Source organism: Rhipicephalus microplus, chromosome 4 (genome assembly GCF_043290135.1).
Source record: "Rhipicephalus microplus isolate Deutch F79 chromosome 4, USDA_Rmic, whole genome shotgun sequence".
NCBI classification, from domain to species: Eukaryota; Metazoa; Arthropoda; class Arachnida; order Ixodida; family Ixodidae; genus Rhipicephalus; species Rhipicephalus microplus.
In genome coordinates this window covers 163,581,702-163,609,061 of record NC_134703.1, presented here as the reverse complement: position 1 = coordinate 163,609,061, position 27,360 = coordinate 163,581,702, and the positions used below count along the sequence as shown (strand labels likewise).

The window sequence follows — 27,360 nt, the reverse complement described above, 5'->3', positions numbered from 1 at the left end:
ATTTTCTTGTTAGGGTCTGTCGCTTGTGTTCCCCATAAAATTATGTGATACCATACCAGTTATGCAACATGCCATGGGAACTAAAACACTGCAAGAGCTGCAGGACCATGACATGTCAATCATGACATTCATGACATTCATATCATGACTTTCAAGTTATAACAAGTCAAATATGATCTTCATACAGTCATGTTATGCCATTCCAAGTTTGATATTGATGCCATTAGCGAAACGGCCAGGAGAGCCAAAAGTCGCAGGTGGCTTGATAGATAGATAGATAGATAGATAGATAGATAGATAGATAGATAGATAGATAGATAGATAGATAGATAGATAGATAGATAGATAGATAGATAGATAGATAGATAGATAGATAGATAGATAGATAGATAGATACGCTCGAAGTTACCGAAGTTCTCTAAGAAATGCTTAGCATTTAAAATAATTTGAACGGTACGCACATTGAGCGTCTAGAGAAGCGTCTGTTACTGTTCAGACGATTATTCTGGTGACATCAGAGCTATCTGAGTGATTCATGAGGCCCATACTTGTTTGGACAGCAATGCAGCCTGCATAGTTTTTGCCTACGATGCCTAATTCTTGAAGCTGTCAATTTTCGTGGCTAGCTAATAATCGTGATGGGACTTAATATGGCCGCCGTGCACTTAGCTGTATATTTAGCCTTCTATAGTGAGTATGTGTGGCTTGGACTCTCTGGCTTAAGATACATTGAGACCAATGTTAGTAACCTTCCTTTTTTTACACGATGCATAAGCATAATGTGGCTACTTCGCCAAAACATCTGTTCGACAGAAAATGTATAGTGTCATCCAAGTCATCCCCGTTTAGATCTAAAATTATTTGGAGTTCTGGCAGCCCAGGACACATAGATAATCAAGACACACTTGATATCACTTGCTGGAAACAGATGAACACATACAGCCGGTCATTGCAGGCCGCAATCTACAACAATAAACACACCAACTTCGCATTCGAACGGCGGCCATAAGGAACATTTTACGGAAGTAAGCCTGCAAGTTGCAGCATGGTTCGCTGTCAGCACACATATGTCCACTGAACAGGAACATAATGCAACCCTAAACAAGCGACACTTTCGATTCCTTTTTACGTTGGCCGCAACACGCACTACTAAAAAACTACCTACACTCTTAGAGAGACCATAGAAACGATTTATGCCACAACTCGCCAGTAGGCCTGTTTATGTATTAACGTTGTTAAGACACGTTCTTTCTGTCAAAGTACTCATCGACACCTTCCTCTCTTCAAAGCGAGGGGTCATACTTTAAAAATTTTTTCCAACGTAACGCCGCTACTGTGATAATCACACTAGCCTCGACCGCGTGAATGACCTCGCGACAACGCTTAGAGATTAAACTGACGTTCTTTTCGGCTACACCACTACCCACTTTCGAGCTTGTTTGCGGAAACAGCCTCCCCACCTAATTCACACGTCAGAAAGACTGTTTTCGTATCAGGGCCGGCTTAGAAGTTTGCAACATCTTTCCCGGTAAGTGGATGTGGCAGTTTCTGTATTTTTATGGGATTAAAAACGTTAGTGCATTTTTTTCTTTACTAGCACGTCAGTTGCGGTGATTAGTGGATGCCTTACATCTTACTTCACGCTTCAAGAAAAGCAGCGTCTAACAGCTGTAGATGGCAGCGCCTGCTTTTCTTTATGCTACTGCACCGCTGCCATTGACTCTGCGCATTCTCCAAGTAGGAGAAATATAGCGAAACCCCTAAAGTCATCGACTGTCAAAGTGGGCGTTGTCTTTCGCCATACACGCACACATTGTTAACTTCAACAGGTACTGGTAATAATGACCAAATACCATCTGTGGGTAACAGCCACGCAGATATAACTGTTGGCCACCTGCTAGCTACCACATGCATTTTCGCTTTGTTTTATGTTATACAGGTAGTCCTTATTGCGGGGGTTCTGGAGACCCCAATTCAACAGCTAAGATAAGTGATACACGTTTGCATATCTCCGTGCTTGTTGCTCATAGTTGCTCCGCGTATTTTACTCATTTGCATATCTCTGCGTTTGTTGCTCACATTTTTGTATGCACACAGTCACAATTTAGTTGAGTGGAATCAGCATCTTCGTCTTCTTCATGTTCACTCATAAGATTGCACGGACGCAGATGCTCGAATTATGGGGTTAAAGCTAGGCAACATCGGTTTCAGCGTTCTCCTCTAGCGAGTCTTACGAAAAATTGTCATTTCGATATTTATTCACAACGCAGGGAAAATACCATAGGTGAAGCTAAAAGATATTTAAGTGAACATTCTCATCTTTGTTCACTGGAGAACTGCACAGCTGCGTATCGATTTCTCAGAAACGTATTGACTGGTGACTTATAAAAATATTTGAGCTCCAAGGCGAAGGTATAGAGAAACGTATTGACTGGTGACTTATGGAAATGTTCGAGCTCCAAGGCGAAGGTATAGAGCGCAGATCATATAGGGTATCATTGAATGACATTCTGTACAATTCAGTGATAGAACATAACCACGCCCTCACCTGAGTGTATCCCTATCGCCTATAGAGCTCTAGTTTCTTCGAAGCGCAACTCGCGTAAGCCGAGAGACAGTGCATTTACGAGAACACTGTACTCGCGCACCACGCTCGATTTGTTTGCAGCAGACGACGCGCTGCAGACGTAACGTGTTGCGCTATCGTAGCGGGAGCGTAATCCAACAGCGCTTGTCTACCGTCCATGGCTGGTTATTTTGTTCGCAGATAGATGACGCTGATACAGCGAACGCGTTTTTTTTTCGCTGTGAGCTGATGGCACTGTTGGCAGCCTCCGCAGCGCCACGGTCCCACGATCCTGTGTTCCCTTTCACAGAGTACGATAGAGGACAAAAGTAGAGGCATATATGATGAACAGCCTGCTATGTATCATAAAGTTAGTTGGTTACAGTTGCCTAACAATTCTAAGGGCATCATGGGTATCGCCAACACCAGAGGCGGTAAGCTGAAATGTAGCGCTTGTGCTGGCGATGATGGCCCCCCGGATAGTGCTACGCAGACCAACTTCAGTTGATCGTGCTTAACTAAAATTGACCCTAAGCCAACGTGTCACCTTTATTATTTGAGTGCATATTTAATGTTTATACAATTAGATGGGCAGCACTGCAACCACCATTGGGGCTTCGACAATGTTGCACCTACATTGAGTCTTTTTTTAAAGGAGTTCCAAGACCTGGCGTGGATCTCTGCTAGACTGCACGATTTCCACGTAGAATGCTTGGATTTCATTCCCGGCGAAACCATCACATATATTCTTTGCAATCATTTTGTCGCTTTTGCTTAACGCCCTCGTATTGAAATTACCAGTGTCCTCGCTGTTCCTCAGTAGATATAAACTGTCCAACGCCTGAGACACATAGCCGGATACCGCGGCTCGTGGTGTACGAGTATGTGTCACACATGTCTGGAGAAATGGGTTTGACGTAAAACACAGACGAGATTTTTGCATTGTTCATGTCACGACCAGCAACTCATTTTAGTCTACCCTAAGTTAAGAAGGTGAGCATCAGAGAACCCAGATGTAGGGGGACAGATAGATAGATAGATAGATAGATAGATAGATAGATAGATAGATTTATAGATAGATAGATAGATAGATAGATAGATAGATAGATAGATAGATAGATAGATAGATAGATAGATAGATAGATAGATAGATAGATAGATAGATAGATAGATATGCTGAAAATGTCTGCAGTGTGCGTAGAATAGATTCGCCCTTAAAATGGTCATAAACAAACGGCACTACGGCTCTGTCCAGGCCATTCGAAAGGCCGTAACAAGGAGGATGAAGATCATTACACTTTCTGCATTTCAAGGAGACGTCAGTGATTGACAGAGTTGCGGCAAACACTGTGTTGACGGTGAAGAGCCATGCTTTCAAGACTAATAAGTTGTTGGGCCACAGTTGTGAATAAAATTCATTCGCACTACCTCCAAGACAGACTCTACACAATATGTATGTTTCGCAGTCCACAGCAATAACCAATACAGAGCGGAAAAACAGAAGAACTATATCGTACAATGTCACAGAAATCTGAAAAAATCGGAGCGTTTCACTTGCTGCCTCCAACGAAAGCGCGAACTGCATGAGCGGCGGATCATTGTTTTGGTCATGCTTTTGTGTGTTTATCTGCTCTTTTAAGTCATTCTTATTGTTTATCTGCTTGTTTGCTGTTTTCAATTCATTACGAGTGAATACGTGATGTGTTCTGTTCTTTTCTTGTAAATGTGTTGTTCGTCTAAGTAAATTTCTATCATACATAATTAGTGTGAGAACGTGCCTAAAACTTTTTTGCTTGGGTTTTATTTCGCAAATGACATTCGGAGTGAATATGTTGGCTTGAGGGCACGTTTGAGCACTGGTGGACAATGCTATCACTGCAAGATGGAAGATTTAGAATGGATTCATCCACTGCTCAATGTGGTCAATCTCAATCCAAGTTTCTCACACGCTAGATATTGGTGCAGCCTATCAGCTCATAGGGCTTGCTTTTTGATACAGGTCCTGCAAGAAAAAAGGAAAGAAAATGAGGAATCGTTGCCAGTTTCTTGGTATGCACAAAAGCTGATTCATATTCTCTTTTTGAAACAAATAGTAGCAGTAGCCATTTAACGACAGTGTTAACAAATGTGATAACCTAAAGCCGCGACTGGACATGAATAACTCCGATTAATATAATATCTCTAATAAATGCACCTGGTGGCACTCAGTGAGTGCTCCGGGCATGTTCAAGTCAGGATACATTTCCACAACTTTAGGAATCAAGGTAAGACTTGACTCTAGAGACGAAAATCGTTGAGCATGGTCGCTTCAAATTAAACTATGCAACAGCATTGACACTGGACTACTTGCGAGCAAATACCTCGACGATCGAGGCCTCCTATCAGTTTCCGTTGTCGTTCCCGAGCCCCAATCAGCGGTAATAAGAGTCATCGGCGTCGGGGCCAACGTCGGGCTTGTGTCCCAGGAGAGCCGCGGCCGCAGCTCTGGCCGCCGTTACGTGGGCAGGGTCGGCTGAGTCAGTGGACTGCGACCCAGGGTGGCTTACGTATACAGCCGGACTGCTGCCAGATGAGTGCCGCCCAAGGGGCGAAGGAACCGCGACTTCATACTGGAACCGGTCAGCTGGCGCTATGTTCCGGTATCCGCCACCTTCACTTGGATCCTGGCCTCCACCTAGGTAGCCCGCAGTCCTGAAAAGATACGAATCATGGGAATCAGATTGTTATATGTATACGATGCTGACTACCTTTCTTGAACCTCTTAGATCAGATAAAAGAGAGTTCACCTACGCGATGTGCGACACCCTGTTAGCGCTGAGTGCCTGGTTTGTTGCGTACTTAGGAAATTTTCGTTGTAAGCACCACACGTAAGGGGAACACAACATGCTGTCACAAACCGAGCGCTCAAAAAGGGCGCGCCGCCAAATTCTCGCGACGAAGCGCGGAGAGGTCAACGATAAAGGAAAAGAAAACAAGCATCCAAAGACTTCCCGGGCGCGCGCCCCTCTCCTCTCGGAAGCGTGGGTTCACCGACGAACCTCCTCGCATCGGCGGCCGACCAAGCCCTGGAATTTTCTAGATGGAACGGGGCGTGGTGATGCCGGGTTGCGTCATCCGTCGCGAACGGCCTTCAAACCGTCTCGCCCTTTCCCCCAGCCTTCGCTGCGTATCGCGCCGACGAAATGATGAGAACTTTCTGGAATCTCGCGCGGAAGGTACTTAATCAAACAGCCGAGATGAGAGATCAGGAGAAGAAGGAAGTTAGAGCCAGAGTGCGTAGGGTATCCCACCGCGTCTGTCAGTGAAGGTTTTGTGCTTAGTGACAAAGCAGGAGGAGAAGAAAGTATGCGCCAGAGTGCGTAGGGTGTACCGCCTTGTGGGCGAAGCCTCTTGTCTTCTGTGACAAAGGAGGAGAAGAAGGAAGTGGAGAAGAAGAGGATTTCCACCTGAGGGGTGAAGACTCGAGCTACAGGCAAGAGTGTACGTCTACCGCTATCGAGCGAAGACGCGTGGCAACAGCTGCGTGTGTGAAGCCGACGTGTTTCCGGCGAAGAAGTTTGAAGCTTGGAGAGCGGCCAAGTGAAGACGCGAGGTTTCCTGGAAGAGAAACTTCGGGGGCAGCGGAACGATAACAACGCTGGACTTCGAGTGAGTGATTCTGAAGAGTATCATTCAGACTTTTGTTCCAAGAACTTTGGACTGAATAAGTTTTCTAACTCTTTAGTCTTTAAGTGTCTTGGTTGTTCAATGCATGCGACTGCATTATAGTGCGTATTGTTGTCTGTGTCCGTTGTTTCGAGTGTGGCTGATTGTACTGTGTAGTACAATGTTTGATTGGTGACATACTGTATTCAACTATTGTTGAGTGTGCATATTTGTGTATCGTTTTTATCTGCCAATATTGAGAATATAATTTTGTTTTGTTTATCAACCCTCGGCTCTGACTTGTTCTTTGGGCCACAGCTGGCGCCCGCTGGCACGCCAAAAAAGACCACTTCTAAAATTGTCCACGCTTTCGTGGTGCGATTCGGGGGGCCAATACTTCCGCCCTTGGAATTAGCCCGGCGATCGCCTCCCGAATTAACGGGACCTGTGACACATGCTTGGGAGTAAGAAAACCATAACTAGGCTGTTTCAGGTATCAGCGCAATCTAAAAATTGTATATTTTTCTTTATAGCAAGAAGTCCCGTTACTCTCGAAGATGACCAGTGATCTAATCTGCACTGTGAAAAAATACCGAGTTCATAGAAGGGCCAAGCACTCCGCAAATGGACATTTCTGTCCGATGCAAAGTCAGTGCTCCAAGCCATCAATTCTTGCTAAAGTTAAGCAGTGACCAGCATGACGAATTAATGTTACGAATCGTCGAAGCATTCGTCGTAACGCACGGAAGTGGTCACTTGATTACACTCAATTGTGTTCCTGGAAGTTGTGGCTTGGTTAGCAACGAACAAGCCGATAACGAACAAAGATCGGCTGCTTACAACACCCCCATGAATATTAAAGTACCGTATTCGCGAAGTGACGTAAACACATTGTTGAAATCGCTCATGCGCTGCTACTTTTTGGGCGCAACCAGATCATCGAAACAGGCGCCTGCGGGAAAAAGACCCAAATATGATTTTTGTTCTTCTGTCTAAAATCAGCCAAAGACGTGCTAGTGTGCTGCGCCGGATTCACCTGGGCGTGGCCTTCACTTGACACTAAGCCCACCTAATGGGCCGTGTGGACAGCCCGAATTGTGAGTGCTCCCAAGTGTGTGAAAATTTATTCCATATATTCCGTGAATGCCCATTATATGTGACGCAAAGGAGGATGCCAACTTCAACGTTGGCAAATATCGGATGAGCACCAAGTCGAGAAAGCTACATTTTGACATCATTGCGCGACCAAACTGTGTCAAAAACTCCTACAAGGGCTGTTTTATACTTTATCAAACGCACTGAATCAGAAACTAAGCTGTAGGGTAATTTATATGCCAAGTGGCTACTGTACATACCCACCACTCTTTCTTGACCTCATCATTATCCTTCATCAATCTTTCTTTTCCCCTTGCTTTATCGCCTGTGGTGAGAAGCAGGCTGGAACGCACTAGCAGAGACTGACCTTCCTGCCTTCTAATAAAATATCACTTTCTCTCTCTGTCAATTAAAAAATCAGCAAGGCAATAAGAAGGCAAAATATAAACCAGTAGAACGTTAGAAATTAAATAGAACATATTAGGCAAAATTACGACGAAGGATAGATCGTATATATCAGTTACCATTATGCGCTTATTGTTAGATAGTATATGACTAAGAGAGCAAAAAAATTGCTGAATTGTCGACGCAGATATTCAAGAAAAATTTTTTTAGGAAATTGCAGTTCCAAAGAAAATCATGAGGACGCAGTTGACAAAAAAAAAGCGGAAGCATCCCATAACCTAAATGAAGTTAAGGACATGCAAAATAAAATATACAAGTGACGAAAGATGATTTATATTTGTGGTAATGTCGAGAACTTGAAACATAATTTAGGAAACTTGCGGCACCTTAGGCTCATGTCACATTGCTCTAAATTACCAATCTGTTGGAAAATTGCAGATGGTTCCACAGACAAAGTGAGGGGGAAAATTATAGCCCTGTGTCTTTGTCCACTCGCTTGTCTTTCTTGGAAGGTTTGGGCTGAACAGTCTTACGAATGTAAAACTAAAGATCAAGTTTGGAACCATCACCTTCCTTTCTGTATTATAGAATATATTCAGGAATGTAATTGCCATATTATTAGAGAAACACGTCTCTTCAACCCACAGAGCATGCAGGTTCAAGCAAGGTTTGTTGTACCACAAGTCGCAGCTATATGTTCAATGAGATAACTTACACATCGGCTGTATGCATCCCTTATTTCGCTCTTTGAAGACAACGAAAAGGAATCAGACTCATTAGCGGTATCAGCAAATATAGAAGCATCACTTCATCTAGCTGTATCCCACACGTATAATAGTGAGCTAGAGCAATCATGGGGATTTTCACAAGATGAAGTAATGGTTTAAAAAAATTCTTATGACCTCCTTTATCGCACTGTGTTGCTAGCAAATTCATGAAGGGAAGGAGTGTAAATTTACGTGCCCTCTTTGCTAAATCTAATATTTAAAAAAACAACATAAAATGATGCCAAGGAAAGTATAGGAATGATAAAGGAATAGTAATGCAAATGTGAACAAAAAAAGGGACTAAAAAGATGACTCGCCACTGGAAGTTCAAAAGGAATCCCCAGAAATAAAAGCTTTTTGATGGATAACTCGCCCTGCTTGGAAAATCTAACCCTTGCCCAGCGAATCCCCGATGGAGCCGCTCGAAAAGTTTAGCTAAACAGAAGTCTCAGATGTGGTAACACGTGGGAGGCGAAGTCGACTGCTCCAAGCCCCTAGACATGCACGGTGTGTGCAAATCAGCACTCTCCTCGGTGCAGCCTGTATTCGGTGCTCTAGTTGTTAAAAGTGTCGGTGCTGTCATATGTCTCAAGCCCGATTTCCGGGTCCTTGAGAGATGAGCCGCGAAAAGTCGGTGACTGCTTCAGTTGCCGGAGCAAAATAAATCGGCTGAGGTGGCACAAGAACTGTCACTTTCTCTGCAGTCAGTGGCGTACCAACTCTTTCGCAAGGGGTGGGGGGGGGGGCAAGGCTACTTTACTCGTAAGCCAGTATATATATATATATATATATATATATATATATATATATATATATATATATATATATATGGAAAGGTGTAGGGGCTCAGAAACCTCCCCCCCCCCCCCGGCTGGTACGCCTATGTTTGCAGTCGAGGTCGGGGTCATGGTTTCTGGTTTCTATATAGCTGCTCCCTTCATTTCTCTTCGCCGTAATCACCAACAAAAAGTCACAGTCCCTCATTGCAACACAGTAGCATATGCCCAATCATATCTCCCAAGAACTTGTAATGAATGGAATTCCCTGCCTGCATCAATAACAAGCATCAATGAACCCATTCAATTTAAGAATGTCCTTAAAACAGTGATTACCTAATTACCCCCCAGTATGTTTGTTGAACAGTTTATTTGTATTGCTTTGTGCCTTCATCATGTAATAAAAATAAAATTACCGTTATCATTTGCTTTATTTTGATGTGAGTTGTTAGGAGTATTCATCTTTGTACCGCAATTAGTGACAACGATTTTATGCCATTTGCTTTGTATTCTTTGTTTTTTCATTGTTGTGGATGCCCTTCCCTTCTCAAATGTACAGTGTTCCTTGACGGTAAAATGAATGAATAAGTAAACCACCTGTGGCCGCACGTTTCAGCTTCCTTGTTATTTATTTCTACAGAGTGTGTGGGATGTGTGGAAGGCAGCGAAGCATTTCTTGGCGAACTTCAGTGACTTTGAGCGTATCTATCTATCTTTCTATCTATCTATCTATCTATCTATCTATCTATCTATCTATCTATCTATCTATCTATCTATCTATCTATCTATCTATCTATCTATCTATCTATCTATCTATCTATCTATCTATCTATCTATCTATCTTGCCGCCTACGACTTTTAGCTCTCCTGGCCGTTTCGATAATGGTATCGATACCAAACTTGGTATGACATAACATGACTGTATGAAGAACACATTTGACTAGTTTTAACAAGATAATCATGGCATTTGCGTCATGAATGTCATGATTTCAATTTCATGGTCGTGCCGCTCTTGTGGTGGTTTCGTTCACATGGCATGTTGCAAAGATTCTATGGTATGACATGATTACATGGCGAACACAAGCGACAGACGCTCACAATAAAATCATGGCATGCGTGCCATGTAACAAAATGACTACATGCCACGCTGATGATGCATTCATGGCCGTATTGCTAGAGTCACATATACCAAATTCGGTATTACAGTACGTGAATGGGTGACGAAGGTATGTGACTTGTGCAAACAGGATAATCATGTGATTCGTGTCATGTAACAACATGACTACATACCACGCTCATAATGCGCTGGCGGCCATTTCGCTCTTCACTTATACCAAATATGGTTTTACGGGACGTGAATTGATGACAAAGTTGTGATACTGGGGCAGACATGATCATCACGACAAGCGTGTCATGTAACAGCATGACTACATGCGACACTCATAGTGCACTCGCGGCCTTTTAGCTAGCTTCACATATGGCAAATTTGGTATTACGTGATGCCAATTGATGACAAAGCTATGTGACTGGTGCAAACATGAAGAGGAGGAAAAAACCTTTAATGATGCTGGCTGTGCCAGATAGCCCTTATCCCCACCGGGCTGGTTGACATCCCTAGTCCGTGACGTCATTAGTCGAGGCCGCCACCCGAGCCCGCTGGACTAGAGTTCACTGTTCCTCTAGTGTGGAACTATTGAGCAGGGTCGTCTCCCAGTCCTCTTTGGTGGGGTTTGGAAAGGGGGTCAATTTTGGATTCATTTGGCAGGCCCAGACCATATGGTAAGTGTTGGCCACTTCCCCATAGTACTGGCACTGCCCACTTATTTTTGGGTCGCAATAGTTGAGTATGGCTGGACAGAGCAGTGTGTTTGTCTGTAGGCGCCGCAGGACGCGCTCCTCCGTTTTCGAGAGTCCCTTCGCTTGTGCGGTATACAAGCGGCGTTGCTCAATGTAGTATTCTTTGATTTCTCGAAACCGTGTTAAAGGTGTGGGACGTTCAGGTCTATCAGAGGAACGGGGAGTTTCCCGGGAAGTAAGCACGCGGGCCACTGCATGTGCAGCCTCGTTACCCTGTATACCCTGATGTCCCGGAGTCCATATAAGACGTTTTGGGGTAGGGTCGCGGTTCCTGATGCTGAATTTTAAAAGTCTATTAGCCAATGGAGAGATTTCTCCTGCAAGATAGCTCTCACAAGCTCTTCGAGAGTCTGTAACTATCTGTTTTGAGTTTGGATGGGATACTTCCAGCGCAATGGCTACCTCCTCCGCCTTACTTGAGCTTGTGGCTTTGAAAGTGAGGCCGTCCACCTGCGTTCCTTGATGTTTTACCGCCACCGTGTAGTATCCCCTAGGTGACGGCCCGGCTACATCGACGTAATAGACCCCATTACGGGAGCCAAGCCGTTGTTCAAGTGCCTCAGTACGCGCTGATTGATTGATATGTGGGGTTTAACGTCCCAAAACCTCAGTACGCGCTCGCTTGCCTTCTACCCTAGTGCGCCTCCCTGGTTATATTGTGGGGAAGCGGGGACACCCAGAATTTTGTTCTCCAAAGTTCAGTATTACGCTCCGCGTTTTTGATTTCGCATTCGTGCCGGATCAAGAGACGGTCCAGTAGGCACCGCCCGGGGGGCGTCTGCGTAAGACGTGTATATTTATTTGTGAGGTGGGCTTCTTGGAGCTCTTGTATAGAGTTAAAGACTCCCAATGCAGAGAGTTTCTGATTTGAAGTGCAGATGGGTAAATCAAGCGCGCGCCTAATTACTTTCCTAAATATAGCATCGACTCTGTTCTCTTCGTGTTTAGTCATTCGTAAGTACAATATTGAATATAGAATCCTGCTAGTTACAAAAGCATTGGCGAGCCGAATCACGTCCCTTCCTCGTAGCCCCCCGCGCTTGTTTGACACTCGGCGGATCATGTGCCGTACCTGTTCTCCAATTTTCCTTAGCTTGTCTAGCGTGGTGCTGTTTTTTGTTCTGTTGTGAATCAGAAGGCCAAGGATTCGTAGTTCTGCAACCTCTCGCATGGTTGATTTTGATACCATCAAGTTTAGGGTCGTCCTATCTTTAATGTTTCCTCTGATATGCAGGAATTCAGATTTGGTTGGAGCGCACTGCAGCCCACACTGGGCCACATAGTCCTCCACAATGGAGGCGGCCTGCTGCAGGCGGTCTTCAATTTCTCCTGAACTGCCCCGATTCGTCCAAATTGATATATCATCAGCGTATATTGCATGATATATTCCTTTCACTACTGCCAATGCTTGCGGGAGCTTCATCATGGCAATGTTGAATAGCAGCGGAGACAGGACAGCTCTTTGCGGGTTTCCCCGCGTCCCCGTTTTGAATGGTCCATGTTCCTCGTTATCTACGCGAATGAACGCCAGTCTCTCAGAGAGGAAGTCTCTGATGTAGGCAAATATTTCCTTACCGCAATGGGCACTACTCAAGTTCTTCAGGATGCTTTCATGTTTAACGTTGTCGAATGCGCCTTTAAGGTCGAGTGCAAGGATTGCTCTGTCGCTGTGCGTCGAGGGAATGGGTTAGATAATGTCTTGTTTTAGTTGCAAGAGGATATCTTGCGCAGACAGGTGTGGCCTGAAGCCAAACATGGAATCTGCGAAATGCCCCTTGCTCTCGAGGTACGTGGCGAGACGGTCTCTAACCATTGTTTCCATCAATTTGCCGGCACATGAAGTTAATGATATAAGTCTGAGGTTGTCCGTGCTGATTTGCTTACCTGGTTTGGGGATGAATGTGACAACTGCTGTTTTCGATTCAGTTGGCAGTGGTTGGCCATCACAGATCGCGTTAATGTATTGCAATAGATGCCGATAAGAATCGTCTGACAGATTTGCTAACAGTTTTACCGTGATCAGGTCTCGGCCCGGGGCAGTGCCCCTGCGCATTTTTTTCAGTGCTGCTTTTAGATCGCACATTTCAAAAGGGGCATCGAGCTTACTGTTTTCTCTACTTGCGTATTCATATGCGTTCCTGTTGGGATCCGTGGTGCGACATACGTATCTAGCACACAAATCGTCAGCCAGCTGGGAGTTGGTTCGTTGGAAACTGTGCAGGGCTCGACAGAGCTGCTTTTGCGCTTCTTCTCTTGTTTGGGCAAGGTCCACGAGAGTTCGAAAAAGGCGCCATGCTTTCCTTGTATTCATTTCTTTAGCTACAACATAGCACCGTTCTATCCAATTGGATTCGTTCAGTTGTGCAGCATATTCCTCCGCTTGCTTACTCAACTCGGCTATTCTAAGTTTAAGCTTGCGGTTGAATTTGTTTTTCCGCCATCGTTCAGTTAAGTTTCTGCGGGCGTCCCAAAAATGGAGCAGGTACTTATCGACGGCGGGGGTGTCTTCCGTTGTCTTTATAGTTTTGAGACACTTGGAATTGGCTGCAAGGAGCTGTTTTGCCCATCCCGTATATTCTCCCGCCCCTGGCACAGAGGGAATCACCTGTGAGCGGAAGGCTGTTCAATCTGTCAGCTTAGCTTGACTACATGTTCTACGGCCTATGTTGCCGGAGAGTGTGATTCTGAGGAGACGGTGATCACTGCCGAGAATTTCTTCTAAGTTTGCCCATGTTGCGTAGGAACTGTTCTTAGTCAGTGATAGATCCGGGCAAGTATCTCGGTTTACAGAATTCCCAATTCTAGTGGGCTTCATCGGATCTGTGAGAAGCGATAGACGAAGAGAGAATATGAGTTCTGCCAATTTCCGTGCCTTGGGGACTTCGCGGGTGTAACCCCAGTGATAGCTGGGGGTGGTAAAGTCACCCAAAATCACCAGTGGGTACTTATCTGCTTTCTTAATCGCTTTGTAAAGCATTTCGTTAAAGACACATTGTCTAGATTTTCGAGAACTGTATACATTTAGAATGTACAAGCTAGGATCTCGTCTTTTATTGGGAAGGACTTTGACCATTGTGTATTCATGCGCCTCTGACAGATCAAGGTCTATCTGACAAGCGGTATACTCCTTGTGTACGAGAACACAGGTGGACGCACTTCCCTGAAATGAGTTATAACCAGGCAATTTCGCCTGTACGCCGGTTTCTTGTAGCACCAAAACTGCAGGGGTAAAATGTTGATTCTGCAGGAAAAGGTTAAGAGTGGCCCTCTTTTTCCTATCTTTGAACCCCCTGCAGTTACATTGGAAAATATAGAGTTGCTGTTGTTTGGACGTTTTATTATTATGTTCAGAACTGCCTGCCATCATGAATTTATTATTGAGGAGGTGTCATTTTCACCACTGCAGCCAGCGTGGGAGCCTGAAGAGGCGTGGGGGACTCAATTTGGTTTGTTAACGGTGGGGCTATCTTGCTCTCGGATTCAGAATTTGCCAGGTTACGATGAACAATTTTGCGTCGGGGTTGTTCTTTTGTCTTAATGCTAGTTTTGAGTTGGTCCAGTTGGGGTGTGAGCCAATTTTGAATGGTTTGTAGTACACTGGCTGTGAGAATTGGCAAAACGCTCTGCTTGAGGTCTTGCATAGCGGCTTGGACTGATAGGTTCAGCTGCTGTGGAATAATGTCTTGTACTGTAAGCTTGGTTTGTTCTAGGATATATTGGCTCTGCTCCTCAAGTTTAGTCTCTAGTCTGCTTAGTCGACCTTCTATGTCGTTCGAAGCACCTACTACAGCTTTAGATACACTAGTGTTACGCAATACGTCTGACCGAGCGTCCTGCTCATCGTCCGAGCAGTCGGAGGTGTGCATAGCCACCGGTTCCGATGGTGGTGGAGGAGTAGCAGCCTGCGACGCCTTCAGCGCCCGATTTTCGCGTTCCAGAGTTTGAATGCGTTTTTTCATGGCTTCCAATTGTTTTAAAATTTCAGGATTGGAGGGGGAAGCAGTGGTGGTGGTGGTGGGAGACTGAGAAGAGACCCCTACCCAATTGCTCACCTGTTTGGGTGGGTTTGCCAGTGACGGAAAATCCTCGGCGCCAAAGGTAGACGGCCTCGACTTCTGTCCGGTTGGGGTTTTGATCGGCTTGGGCTTGTTATGCATGGGCTTCGCTTTTTCGTCAGTCTTGAGAGGTGCTGAGGGCTCTTTTTGCTTCTTTTTTTAGTCCATGTTGCCGCAGTGGTGGAGCGGGCTTCCATGCCTTCCGGAATTTTCTGACGCACTGCGCAGGGCGCGTGAAATGATTTTCACCACATAGAAGGCACTCGGGTTGACAGTCGTGCTTCGCTGGGCCCTCCATGGTGAGTTCCACCTTCATACCACAGTGAATGCACCGCTGATTGTCTGGATTGGGGCACGCATCCGGTCTGTGGCCCACCGTACCACACCGTTTTCTTGTAGTAGCGCACTGGCACGTTTTCACAGCAGTAGTGAATGAATCTTGGAACGCGGCGTCCTTTGAAGGTCAGCACTGACACGTTGGATGTTCCGAGTTTCCGGACATACAAAATTTCGCCGTCAATCCACTCGAGCTTGCGTCGAAGGGATTCCGAAGTTTCATTGTCTGTGACGGTGACGACACCCTTGCAGGTTTCTCCGGCTGATTTCAAACGTTCTTGAAACGTTACCTGGCGGTCCCCGATCGTCAGCGTGATGTCCCCGATGAGCTTCGAGGCCAGGCTTTCCGTTTTCACACCTACAACAACGATGTGTTGGTCCCACATCGGCCACACGGAGATACCAGCGTTTGTGGTGCTGCCGGTGAAGCGTTGCACTGCTGTGCCAATGCCGCCTGGGCCGAATGCAGCGTGCAGATACATGGTTATTTTTGGTTTAAGCGCAATAACCAACTCATTCGACCGGATTCAAGGCGTGTGTATTGGCTTACACGTCGCCAGCTGCCGCGGGGACTCAACGCAAGCTGCGGGTGTTGATCCTGTTTTGCGAGCCTGTGGCTGGGCGGCGGCCTTCGAGCTACGGGGCTTCATTTTAGCGAGCTTCTCTTGCAGTTGGCGAACCATGATCTGAAGATATTCGTCTTCACCTAGTATGGGGTCTTCCCGTGTTTCTGCCACCTCGATTTCAACCCACTGCATCGTGCTGGGGTCGTAGCCTGTCTTCGTGGACGCTGCCATGGCTGGGGAGCCCGGGCGTAAGCCTCGTCGGCCTTGGGCTCAGCCGGCTGGGGCGTCGCGTGATGTTCAACCAGTCGTAGATTGGCGGAAAATGGGCCCCCCTGGATAAAATAGGTATCCAGAGGTTCCCGATGACTTCGCCGAAACGCTGAAATCAGTTTCTGGTGGATATTTACCAAAAGTCTACAACATTCGTCGATTTCCGACGCAGCCGACGTGACATGCGCCGCACGCGCTCGCTGGAACGTCGCGTCTCCTACAAACATGAAAATTATGAGATGAGTGTTATGTCAGAACATCACTACATGCCACAGTCCTGGCGCCAATACATTTGGACGTGACGCGGTGCGCGTGCTCGCCGGCGTTCATTCCGTCGCGTCACACCAGCGTTGCCACGCCAGGCGCCGGTGCAGCTATATACTCGCAGGCGCGCGCCGCGCTCCGTTGTTTTGACACATGCGAGTTTCAGCACGTCCGGCGTCCCACCGTCACGAAAGCAGGGAGACGCATAGTGGTCTAGGTAACGCATTGATGTGAAATGCAGCATGTCTCATTTCACGCCGGTTGCCGTTGGGCCGCGCCGACCGACGCTGGTCGCGCCTGGCGTCAGACTGTAGAGTGCTCGCGTTTTGCTAACGTAGCGTCGCTGTGCCCAGCGCACACGCGCGTCAACGCTACATTGGCGTATATTGGGCCCTTCATGATGCCCTCGCGGCCGTTTTTCTAGCTCCACATATATCATATTCCGTGTTACGTGACGTAAATGGATGACGAAATATATGACTTGTGCAAATATGATAACCCTGACGCGCGTGTCATGTAGGAACATGACAACATACCACGCTCATAGCGTGCTCACGGCCGTTTCGCTTGCTCCACATATACTAAATTTGGTATCACGTCACGCGAATAGATGATGAAGGTAAACGACACATCCAAACATATAATCACGACACAAAGTGATTTACGACCTAATTTACCTCCACCTCGCATCGTTGTGCTGATTTTAAAGTGACATATCAACATTTCTCATTCCTGTTTCGCATATCATCGATTCCCACTGTACCTGGGATATGCCAATTTTTTTTTATGGAGAAGAGTATTTCCTGTTTCTGGGCTGTTGCACTATAAAGTACGAAAGCCGACTCTACAGCCACCGCATGGAACATTTGGGGGGTCATGCACACTAACAACTTCTGGAGGACTATGGCTGCGCCCAGGGAGCCCTGGGCGAAAAGGGGTATAGGTGACGGCGTCAAAATTGTGAGGTTAGAAACAAAAATAAAAAAAATGAACGAAACCACCTCAAGAGCTGCAGGACCATGAAATGTATATATTGGTATTCATGACATACATGTCACGATCTTTATGTTATGATTAGTCAAATGTATTCTTCATGCAGTAATGTTATGCCATACCAAGTTTTTATCACTACCGTTATCGAAACAGCTAGGAGAGCTAAAAGTCATAGGTGGCTAGATAGATAGATAGATAGATAGATAGATAGATAGATAGATAGATAGATAGATAGATAGATAGATAGATAGATAGATACGCTTAAAGCCACCGAAGTTCGCTAAGAAATGCTTCGCATTTAATAGATAACCCAGAATGGTGAACATCATTCATGACGTGCTGAATCTCTGGGCGAAAGTCAAGGCCTGAAATTTTACGTACGAAAGGCCTGATATGTAAACGTTGCAATTTTTTTACGTTGGCATACATTGTGCTTAAACCAGACCAGTTGGATATACAATACTAGATTTCGTAAACCTTTGTTATCACATGAAAGCACGCATTCTACGTTTGCCAAGCCATGCTTTGCAATAAATTGTGTGCCGTCCGTCCTGAATAAATATTGTGCACAGGAGATTTCCTTCAATTTCACTACGCATGTCACTAGGCTGAAGCAAGCAGGCTATGCAGCTGAATTATTTGTTCAGTTTGTGCGACCCTATTACAAAATATAAACGTGATCAAACGTAAAAAAAAAACATGGCGGAAAAAATACAAAGCCCGTGAACATGATCGTTTACATTCACAATGCTTCGCGCAATATAAAAAATTGCCCTAAAGAAGAACCTTCAAGTTGTACAGTCCGTGCCATGCAATTTCTCGAGGTTATGTGTCGTGACGTACAAAGGCAAACGCCCGGGATGCACAACGGAGCACGGGAAGAAGTTCACTGTGCATACTTTCATTGGGTAATATAACATTTTTTCAAGTTGTGAATGCCAGTAGCTTGACCATCTGCAGGTGGTCTAATGAATGGGCTAAGGAACATGACTGAAACGTGCATAACACGAACAGTGCTTTTTTTTTTTGTTGGCCGTTGCAGGTGTTGTGGTGGCAATACTGATTTTTACGGTACGCTGCCTTTGCAAAAAAGGAACGCTAAGACAAAGCTTGAGACCTTTTTTCATTCATGAAACAGGTGACAAGAGCATTAGCAGGCCACCCATACCTTTGTCTGACACTGAGATTATGTATCTCGGAAGTGTAATTTGGTTCTCTTTTTCATATAACCATTCCGGTGACTTCTTTAGGCAGAAATGTTTTCGCATTGCGCGTTTGATTACTATTGCGGCCTAGCTTTTGTCTCCCCCCTCCCCCCCCCCCCCCCGCCGCATGCTTGACATCATTTACAGCTTTTTCATCTTTTTCTCTCAATTGTCAAAACAGCCTTGTTGACATGCTTTTAGGCTCTTTAAAACGGCACTTTTTTGGTGCATCTGTAAATACAAGTGATGGCAATAAAGACCAGTTGTTAGTTAGCTACAGTGGATTTTACTGATTCTTTGTTCTTTCGTGTTTGCGGTGCCGATTCTTAATAGCCTAAATGTCCGTTTTCGTTTTCCATTTAGATGGTGGTAAACAACTCAGAAATGCCTCATGTTATCTTTCTTTTTATGAAGGACGATTGGCAACGGCTACCGAAAAACCTTACTCTCTGATACAGACGCCCGATACGGTCTGTGTTAAATGAGATAAACATGAACCAGTGCCCTTGTGGTGCCCTCCAGAAAATTGTATATGTTATATTTGATTGATTGATATGTGGGGCTTAACGTCCCAAAACCACCATAGGATTATTAGAGACGCCGTAGAGGAGGGCCCCGGAAATTTCGACCACCTGGGGTTCTTTAACGTGAAACAAAATCATGGGCCTGCAACATTTCCGCCTCCATCGGAAATGCAGCCGCTGCAGCCGGGATCTGAACCCGCGACGTGCAGGTCAGCAGCCGAGTACCTTAGCCACACTAGACCACCGCGGTGGGGCTGTATATGTTATATGAAGGTACACTATGTACCATGTATATATATATATATATATATATATATATATATATATATACATATATATATATATATATATATATATATATATATATATATATATATATATATATATATATATATACATATATATATATTTATATTGAGTTAACTTGCAGATAGCACATTTGAAAAGGAAATTGTCTTTACTAACCTTTCAGCCGTGGCACGGCCTTCGTCAGAGTCTCTGACGAAGCCTCTGACGAAGGCCGTGCCACGGCCGAAACGTTAGTAAAGACAATTTCCTTTTCAAATGTGCTATCTGCAAGTTCATTCAATATAGAAAATACCCGGACCTGTCGTGCCTTTCATATGTATGTATGTATGTATGTATATATATATATATATATATATATATATATATATATATATATATATATATATATATATATATATATATAATGAGATATAACAGACAGTAATGCCAAGGAATGTACAGGGGAAGTTATTAACATTAATGGAATGTAAATAAGAAGAAAGAAAAGTGGATGAAAAAATTACCAACTGTAAGCAGGAATCGAACCTACGACCTTCGAATTACGCGTTCGATGCTCTAACCACTGAGCTATTACAGCGGCACTCCCTCCATCCACTTTTTTGGGTTTATCTGTGAATTTAGAAGTAGGAGCGACAGTCAGCGCCATCTATAAGCCAAACAACGAGTGTGAAAACACTCTTATGCGCATGTTTGGCGTCACGTAGCACGTGAACTTATTATGAGCAGGCAGCTGATTAATTGTCCCTCTTATACAACCTAAACACACCAAGTCTGCCAGTACGAGACCCTCGTTCAATGAAATAAGGGAAAGAAGTGTATACCTAAGGGCTCGTTTTTCCGTGTTTTTAACACAATAATAATGAGATATAACAGACAGTAATGCCAAGGAATGTACAGGGGAAGTTATTAACATTAATGGAATGTAAATAAGAAGAAAGAAAAGTGGATGAAAAAATTACCAACTGTAAGCAGGAATCGAACCTACGACCTTCGAATTACGCGTTCGATGCTCTAACCACTGAGCTATTACAGCGGCACTCCCTCCATCCACTTTTTTGGGTTTATCTGTGAATTTAGAAGTAGGAGCGACAGTCAGCGCCATCTATAAGCCAAACAACGAGTGTGAAAACACTCTTATGCGCATGTTTGGCGTCACGTAGCACGTGAACTTATTATGAGCAGGCAGCTGATTAATTGTCCCTCTTATACAACCTAAACACACCAAGTCTGCCAGTACGAGACCCTCGTTCAATGAAATAAGGGAAAGAAGTGTATACCTAAGGGCTCGTTTTTCCGTGTTTTTAACACAATAATAATGAGATATAACAGACAGTAATGCCAAGGAATGCACAGGGGAAGTTATTAACATTAATGGAATGTAAATAAGAAGAAAGAAAAGTGGATGAAAAAATTACCAACTGTAAGCAGGAATCGAACCTACGACCTTCGAATTACGCGTTCGATGCTCTAACCACTGAGCTATTACAGCGGCACTCCCTCCATCCACTTTTTTGGGTTTATATGTGAATTTAGAAGTAGGAGCGACAGTCAGCGCCATCTATAAGGCAAACAACGAGTGTGAAAACACTCTTATGCGCATGTTTGGCGTCACGTAGCACGTGAACTTATTATGAGCAGGCAGCTGATTAATTGTCCCTCTTATACAACCTAAACACACCAAGTCTGCCAGTACGAGACCCTCGTTCAATGAAATAAGGGAAAGAAGTGTATACCTAAGGGCTCGTTTTTCCGTGTTTTTAACACAATAATAATGAGATATAACAGACAGTAATGCCAAGGAATGTACAGGGGAAGTTATTAACATTAATGGAATGTAAATAAGAAGAAAGAAAAGTGGATGAAAAAATTACCAACTGTAAGCAGGAATCGAACCTACGACCTTCGAATTACGCGTTCGATGCTCTAACCACTGAGCTATTACAGCGGCACTCCCTCCATCCACTTTTTTGGGTTTATCTGTGAATTTAGAAGTAGGAGCGACAGTCAGCGCCATCTATAAGCCAAACAACGAGTGTGAAAACACTCTTATGCGCATGTTTGGCGTCACGTAGCACGTGAACTTATTATGAGCAGGCAGCTGATTAATTGTCCCTCTTATACAACCTAAACACACCAAGTCTGCCAGTACGAGACCCTCGTTCAATGAAATAAGGGAAAGAAGTGTATACCTAAGGGCTCGTTTTTCCGTGTTTTTAACACAATAATAATGAGATATAACAGACAGTAATGCCAAGGAATGTACAGGGGAAGTTATTAACATTAATGGAATGTAAATAAGAAGAAAGAAAAGTGGATGAAGAAATTACCAACTGTAAGCAGGAATCGAACCTACGACCTTCGAATTACGCGTTCGATGCTCTAACCACTGAGCTATTACAGCGGCACTCCCTCCATCCACTTTTTTGGGTTTATCTGTGAATTTAGAAGTAGGAGCGACAGTCAGCGCCATCTATAAGCCAAACAACGAGTGTGAAAACACTCTTATGCGCATGTTTGGCGTCACGTAGCACGTGAACTTATTATGAGCAGGCAGCTGATTAATTGTCCCTCTTATACAACCTAAACACACCAAGTCTGCCAGTACGAGACCCTCGTTCAATGAAATAAGGGAAAGAAGTGTATACCTAAGGGCTCGTTTTTCCGTGTTTTTAACACAATAATAATGAGATATAACAGACAGTAATGCCAAGGAATGTACAGGGGAAGTTATTAACATTAATGGAATGTAAATAAGAAGAAAGAAAAGTGGATGAAAAAATTACCAACTGTAAGCAGGAATCGAACCTACGACCTTCGAATTACGCGTTCGATGCTCTAACCACTGAGCTATTACAGCGGCACTCCCTCCATCCACTTTTTTGGGTTTATCTGTGAATTTAGAAGTAGGAGCGACAGTCAGCGCCATCTATAAGCCAAACAACGAGTGTGAAAACACTCTTATGCGCATGTTTGGCGTCACGTAGCACGTGAACTTATTATGAGCAGGCAGCTGATTAATTGTCCCTCTTATACAACCTAAACACACCAAGTCTGCCAGTACGAGACCCTCGTTCAATGAAATAAGGGAAAGAAGTGTATACCTAAGGGCTCGTTTTTCCGTGTTTTTAACACAATAATAATGAGATATAACAGACAGTAATGCCAAGGAATGTACAGGGGAAGTTATTAACATTAATGGAATGTAAATAAGAAGAAAGAAAAGTGGATGAAAAAATTACCAACTGTAAGCAGGAATCGAACCTACGACCTTCGAATTACGCGTTCGATGCTCTAACCACTGAGCTATTACAGCGGCACTTCCTCCATCCACTTTTTTGGGTTTATCTGTGAATTTAGAAGTAGGAGCGACAGTCAGCGCCATCTATAAGCCAAACAACGAGTGTGAAAACACTCTTATGCGCATGTTTGGCGTCACGTAGCACGTGAACTTATTATGAGCAGGCAGCTGATTAATTGTCCCTCTTATACAACCTAAACACACCAAGTCTGCCAGTACGAGACCCTCGTTCAATGAAATAAGGGAAAGAAGTGTATACCTAAGGGCTCGTTTTTCCGTGTTTTTAACACAATAATAATGAGATATAACAGACAGTAATGCCAAGGAATGTACAGGGGAAGTTATTAACATTAATGGAATGTAAATAAGAAGAAAGAAAAGTGGATGAAAAAATTACCAACTGTAAGCAGGAATCGAACCTACGACCTTCGAATTACGCGTTCGATGCTCTAACCACTGAGCTATTACAGCGGCACTCCCTCCATCCACTTTTTTGGGTTTATCTGTGAATTTAGAAGTAGGAGCGACAGTCAGCGCCATCTATAAGCCAAACAACGAGTGTGAAAACACTCTTATGCGCATGTTTGGCGTCACGTAGCACGTGAACTTATTATGAGCAGGCAGCTGATTAATTGTCCCTCTTATACAACCTAAACACACCAAGTCTGCCAGTACGAGACCCTCGTTCAATGAAATAAGGGAAAGAAGTGTATACCTAAGGGCTCGTTTTTCCGTGTTTTTAACACAATAATAATGAGATATAACAGACAGTAATGCCAAGGAATGTACAGGGGAAGTTATTAACATTAATGGAATGTAAATAAGAAGAAAGAAAAGTGGATGAAAAAATTACCAACTGTAAGCAGGAATCGAACCTACGACCTTCGAATTACGCGTTCGATGCTCTAACCACTGAGCTATTACAGCGGCACTCCCTCCATCCACTTTTTTGGGTTTATCTGTGAATTTAGAAGTAGGAGCGACAGTCAGCGCCATCTATAAGCCAAACAACGAGTGTGAAAACACTCTTATGCGCATGTTTGGCGTCACGTAGCACGTGAACTTATTATGAGCAGGCAGCTGATTAATTGTCCCTCTTATACAACCTAAACACACCAAGTCTGCCAGTACGAGACCCTCGTTCAATGAAATAAGGGAAAGAAGTGTATACCTAAGGGCTCGTTTTTCCGTGTTTTTAACACAATAATAATGAGATATAACAGACAGTAATGCCAAGGAATGTACAGGGGAAGTTATTAACATTAATGGAATGTAAATAAGAAGAAAGAAAAGTGGATGAAAAAATTACCAACTGTAAGCAGGAATCGAACCTACGACCTTCGAATTACGCGTTCGATGCTCTAACCACTGAGCTATTACAGCGGCACTCCCTCCATCCACTTTTTTGGGTTTATCTGTGAATTTAGAAGTAGGAGCGACAGTCAGCGCCATCTATAAGCCAAACAACGAGTGTGAAAACACTCTTATGCGCATGTTTGGCGTCACGTAGCACGTGAACCTATTATGAGCAGGCAGCTGATTAATTGTCCCTCTTATACAACCTAAACACACCAAGTCTGCCAGTACGAGACCCTCGTTCAATGAAATAAGGGAAAGAAGTGTATACCTAAGGGCTCGTTTTTCCGTGTTTTTAACACAATAATAATGAGATATAACAGACAGTAATGCCAAGGAATGTACAGGGGAAGTTATTAACATTAATGGAATGTAAATAAGAAGAAAGAAAAGTGGATGAAAAAATTACCAACTGTAAGCAGGAATCGAACCTACGACCTTCGAATTACGCGTTCGATGCTCTAACCACTGAGCTATTACAGCGGCACTCCCTCCATCCACTTTTTTGGGTTTATCTGTGAATTTAGAAGTAGGAGCGACAGTCAGCGCCATCTATAAGCCAAACAACGAGTGTGAAAACACTCTTATGCGCATGTTTGGCGTCACGTAGCACGTGAACTTATTATGAGCAGGCAGCTGATTAATTGTCCCTCTTATACAACCTAAACACACCAAGTCTGCCAGTACGAGACCCTCGTTCAATGAAATAAGGGAAAGAAGTGTATACCTAAGGGCTCGTTTTTCCGTGTTTTTAACACAATAATAATGAGATATAACAGACAGTAATGCCAAGGAATGTACAGGGGAAGTTATTAACATTAATGGAATGTAAATAAGAAGAAAGAAAAGTGGATGAAAAAATTACCAACTGTAAGCAGGAATCGAACCTACGACCTTCGAATTACGCGTTCGATGCTCTAACCACTGAGCTATTACAGCGGCACTCCCTCCATCCACTTTTTTGGGTTTATCTGTGAATTTAGAAGTAGGAGCGACAGTCAGCGCCATCTATAAGCCAAACAACGAGTGTGAAAACACTCTTATGCGCATGTTTGGCGTCACGTAGCACGTGAACTTATTATGAGCAGGCAGCTGATTAATTGTCCCTCTTATACAACCTAAACACACCAAGTCTGCCAGTACGAGACCCTCGTTCAATGAAATAAGGGAAAGAAGTGTATACCTAAGGGCTCGTTTTTCCGTGTTTTTAACACAATAATAATGAGATATAACAGACAGTAATGCCAAGGAATGTACAGGGGAAGTTATTAACATTAATGGAATGTAAATAAGAAGAAAGAAAAGTGGATCTTCCCCTGTACATTCCTTGGCATTACTGTCTGTTATATCTCATTATTATTGTGTTAAAAACACGGAAAAACGAGCCCTTAGGTATTCACTTCTTTCCCTTATTTCATTGAACGAGGGTCTCGTACTGGCAGACTTGGTGTGTTTAGGTTGTATAAGAGGGACAATTAATCAGCTGCCTGCTCATAATAAGTTCACGTGCTACGTGACGCCAAACATGCGCATAAGAGTGTTTTCACACTCGTTGTTTGGCTTATAGATGGCGCTGACTGTCGCTCCTACTTCTAAATTCACAGATAAACCCAAAAAAGTGGATGGAGGGAGTGCCGCTGTAATAGCTCAGTGGTTAGAGCATCGAACGCGTAATTCGAAGGTCGTAGGTTCGATTCCTGCTTACAGTTGGTAATTTTTTCATCCACTTTTCTTTCTTCTTATTTACATTCCATTAATGTTAATAACTTCCCCTGTACATTCCTTGGCATTACTGTCTGTTATATCTCATTATTATTGTGTTAAAAACACGGAAAAACGAGCCCTTAGGTATACACTTCTTTCCCTTATTTCATTGAACGAGGGTCTCGTACTGGCAGACTTGGTGTGTTTAGGTTGTATAAGAGGGACAATTAATCAGCTGCCTGCTCATAATAAGTTCACGTGCTACGTGACGCCAAACATGCGCATAAGAGTGTTTTCACACTCGTTGTTTGGCTTATAGATGGCGCTGACTGTCGCTCCTACTTCTAAATTCACAGATAAACCCAAAAAAGTGGATGGAGGGAGTGCCGCTGTAATAGCTCAGTGGTTAGAGCATCGAACGCGTAATTCGAAGGTCGTAGGTTCGATTCCTGCTTACAGTTGGTAATTTTTTCATCCACTTTTCTTTCTTCTTATTTACATTCCATTAATGTTAATAACTTCCCCTGTACATTCCTTGGCATTACTGTCTGTTATATCTCATTATTATTGTGTTAAAAACACGGAAAAACGAGCCCTTAGGTATACACTTCTTTCCCTTATTTCATTGAACGAGGGTCTCGTACTGGCAGACTTGGTGTGTTTAGGTTGTATAAGAGGGACAATTAATCAGCTGCCTGCTCATAATAAGTTCACGTGCTACGTGACGCCAAACATGCGCATAAGAGTGTTTTCACACTCGTTGTTTGGCTTATAGATGGCGCTGACTGTCGCTCCTACTTCTAAATTCACAGATAAACCCAAAAAAGTGGATGGAGGGAGTGCCGCTGTAATAGCTCAGTGGTTAGAGCATCGAACGCGTAATTCGAAGGTCGTAGGTTCGATTCCTGCTTACAGTTGGTAATTTTTTCATCCACTTTTCTTTCTTCTTATTTACATTCCATTAATGTTAATAACTTCCCCTGTACATTCCTTGGCATTACTGTCTGTTATATCTCATTATTATTGTGTTAAAAACACGGAAAAACGAGCCCTTAGGTATACACTTCTTTCCCTTATTTCATTGAACGAGGGTCTCGTACTGGCAGACTTGGTGTGTTTAGGTTGTATAAGAGGGACAATTAATCAGCTGCCTGCTCATAATAAGTTCACGTGCTACGTGACGCCAAACATGCGCATAAGAGTGTTTTCACACTCGTTGTTTGGCTTATAGATGGCGCTGACTGTCGCTCCTACTTCTAAATTCACAGATAAACCCAAAAAAGTGGATGGAGGGAGTGCCGCTGTAATAGCTCAGTGGTTAGAGCATCGAACGCGTAATTCGAAGGTCGTAGGTTCGATTCCTGCTTAC

General features: G+C 43.9%; 1 protein-coding gene across 1 annotated transcript in view; it reads right to left on the bottom strand.

The window, feature by feature from the left end:
- Window positions 1–4,357: 4,357 nt before the first annotated feature.
- Window positions 4,358–27,360, bottom strand: part of LOC119171495 (uncharacterized) — a 77,912-nt gene continuing 54,909 nt past the window's right edge. The window contains exons 2-3 of the mRNA XM_037422290.2: window positions 4,927–5,257; window positions 4,358–4,568 (exon numbers count right to left, since the gene is read on the bottom strand). Of these exons, the coding sequence (XP_037278187.2) occupies window positions 4,978–5,257 (280 nt within the window). The 3' untranslated portion in view covers window positions 4,358–4,568; window positions 4,927–4,977. The remainder of the gene's footprint in view (window positions 4,569–4,926; window positions 5,258–27,360) is intronic.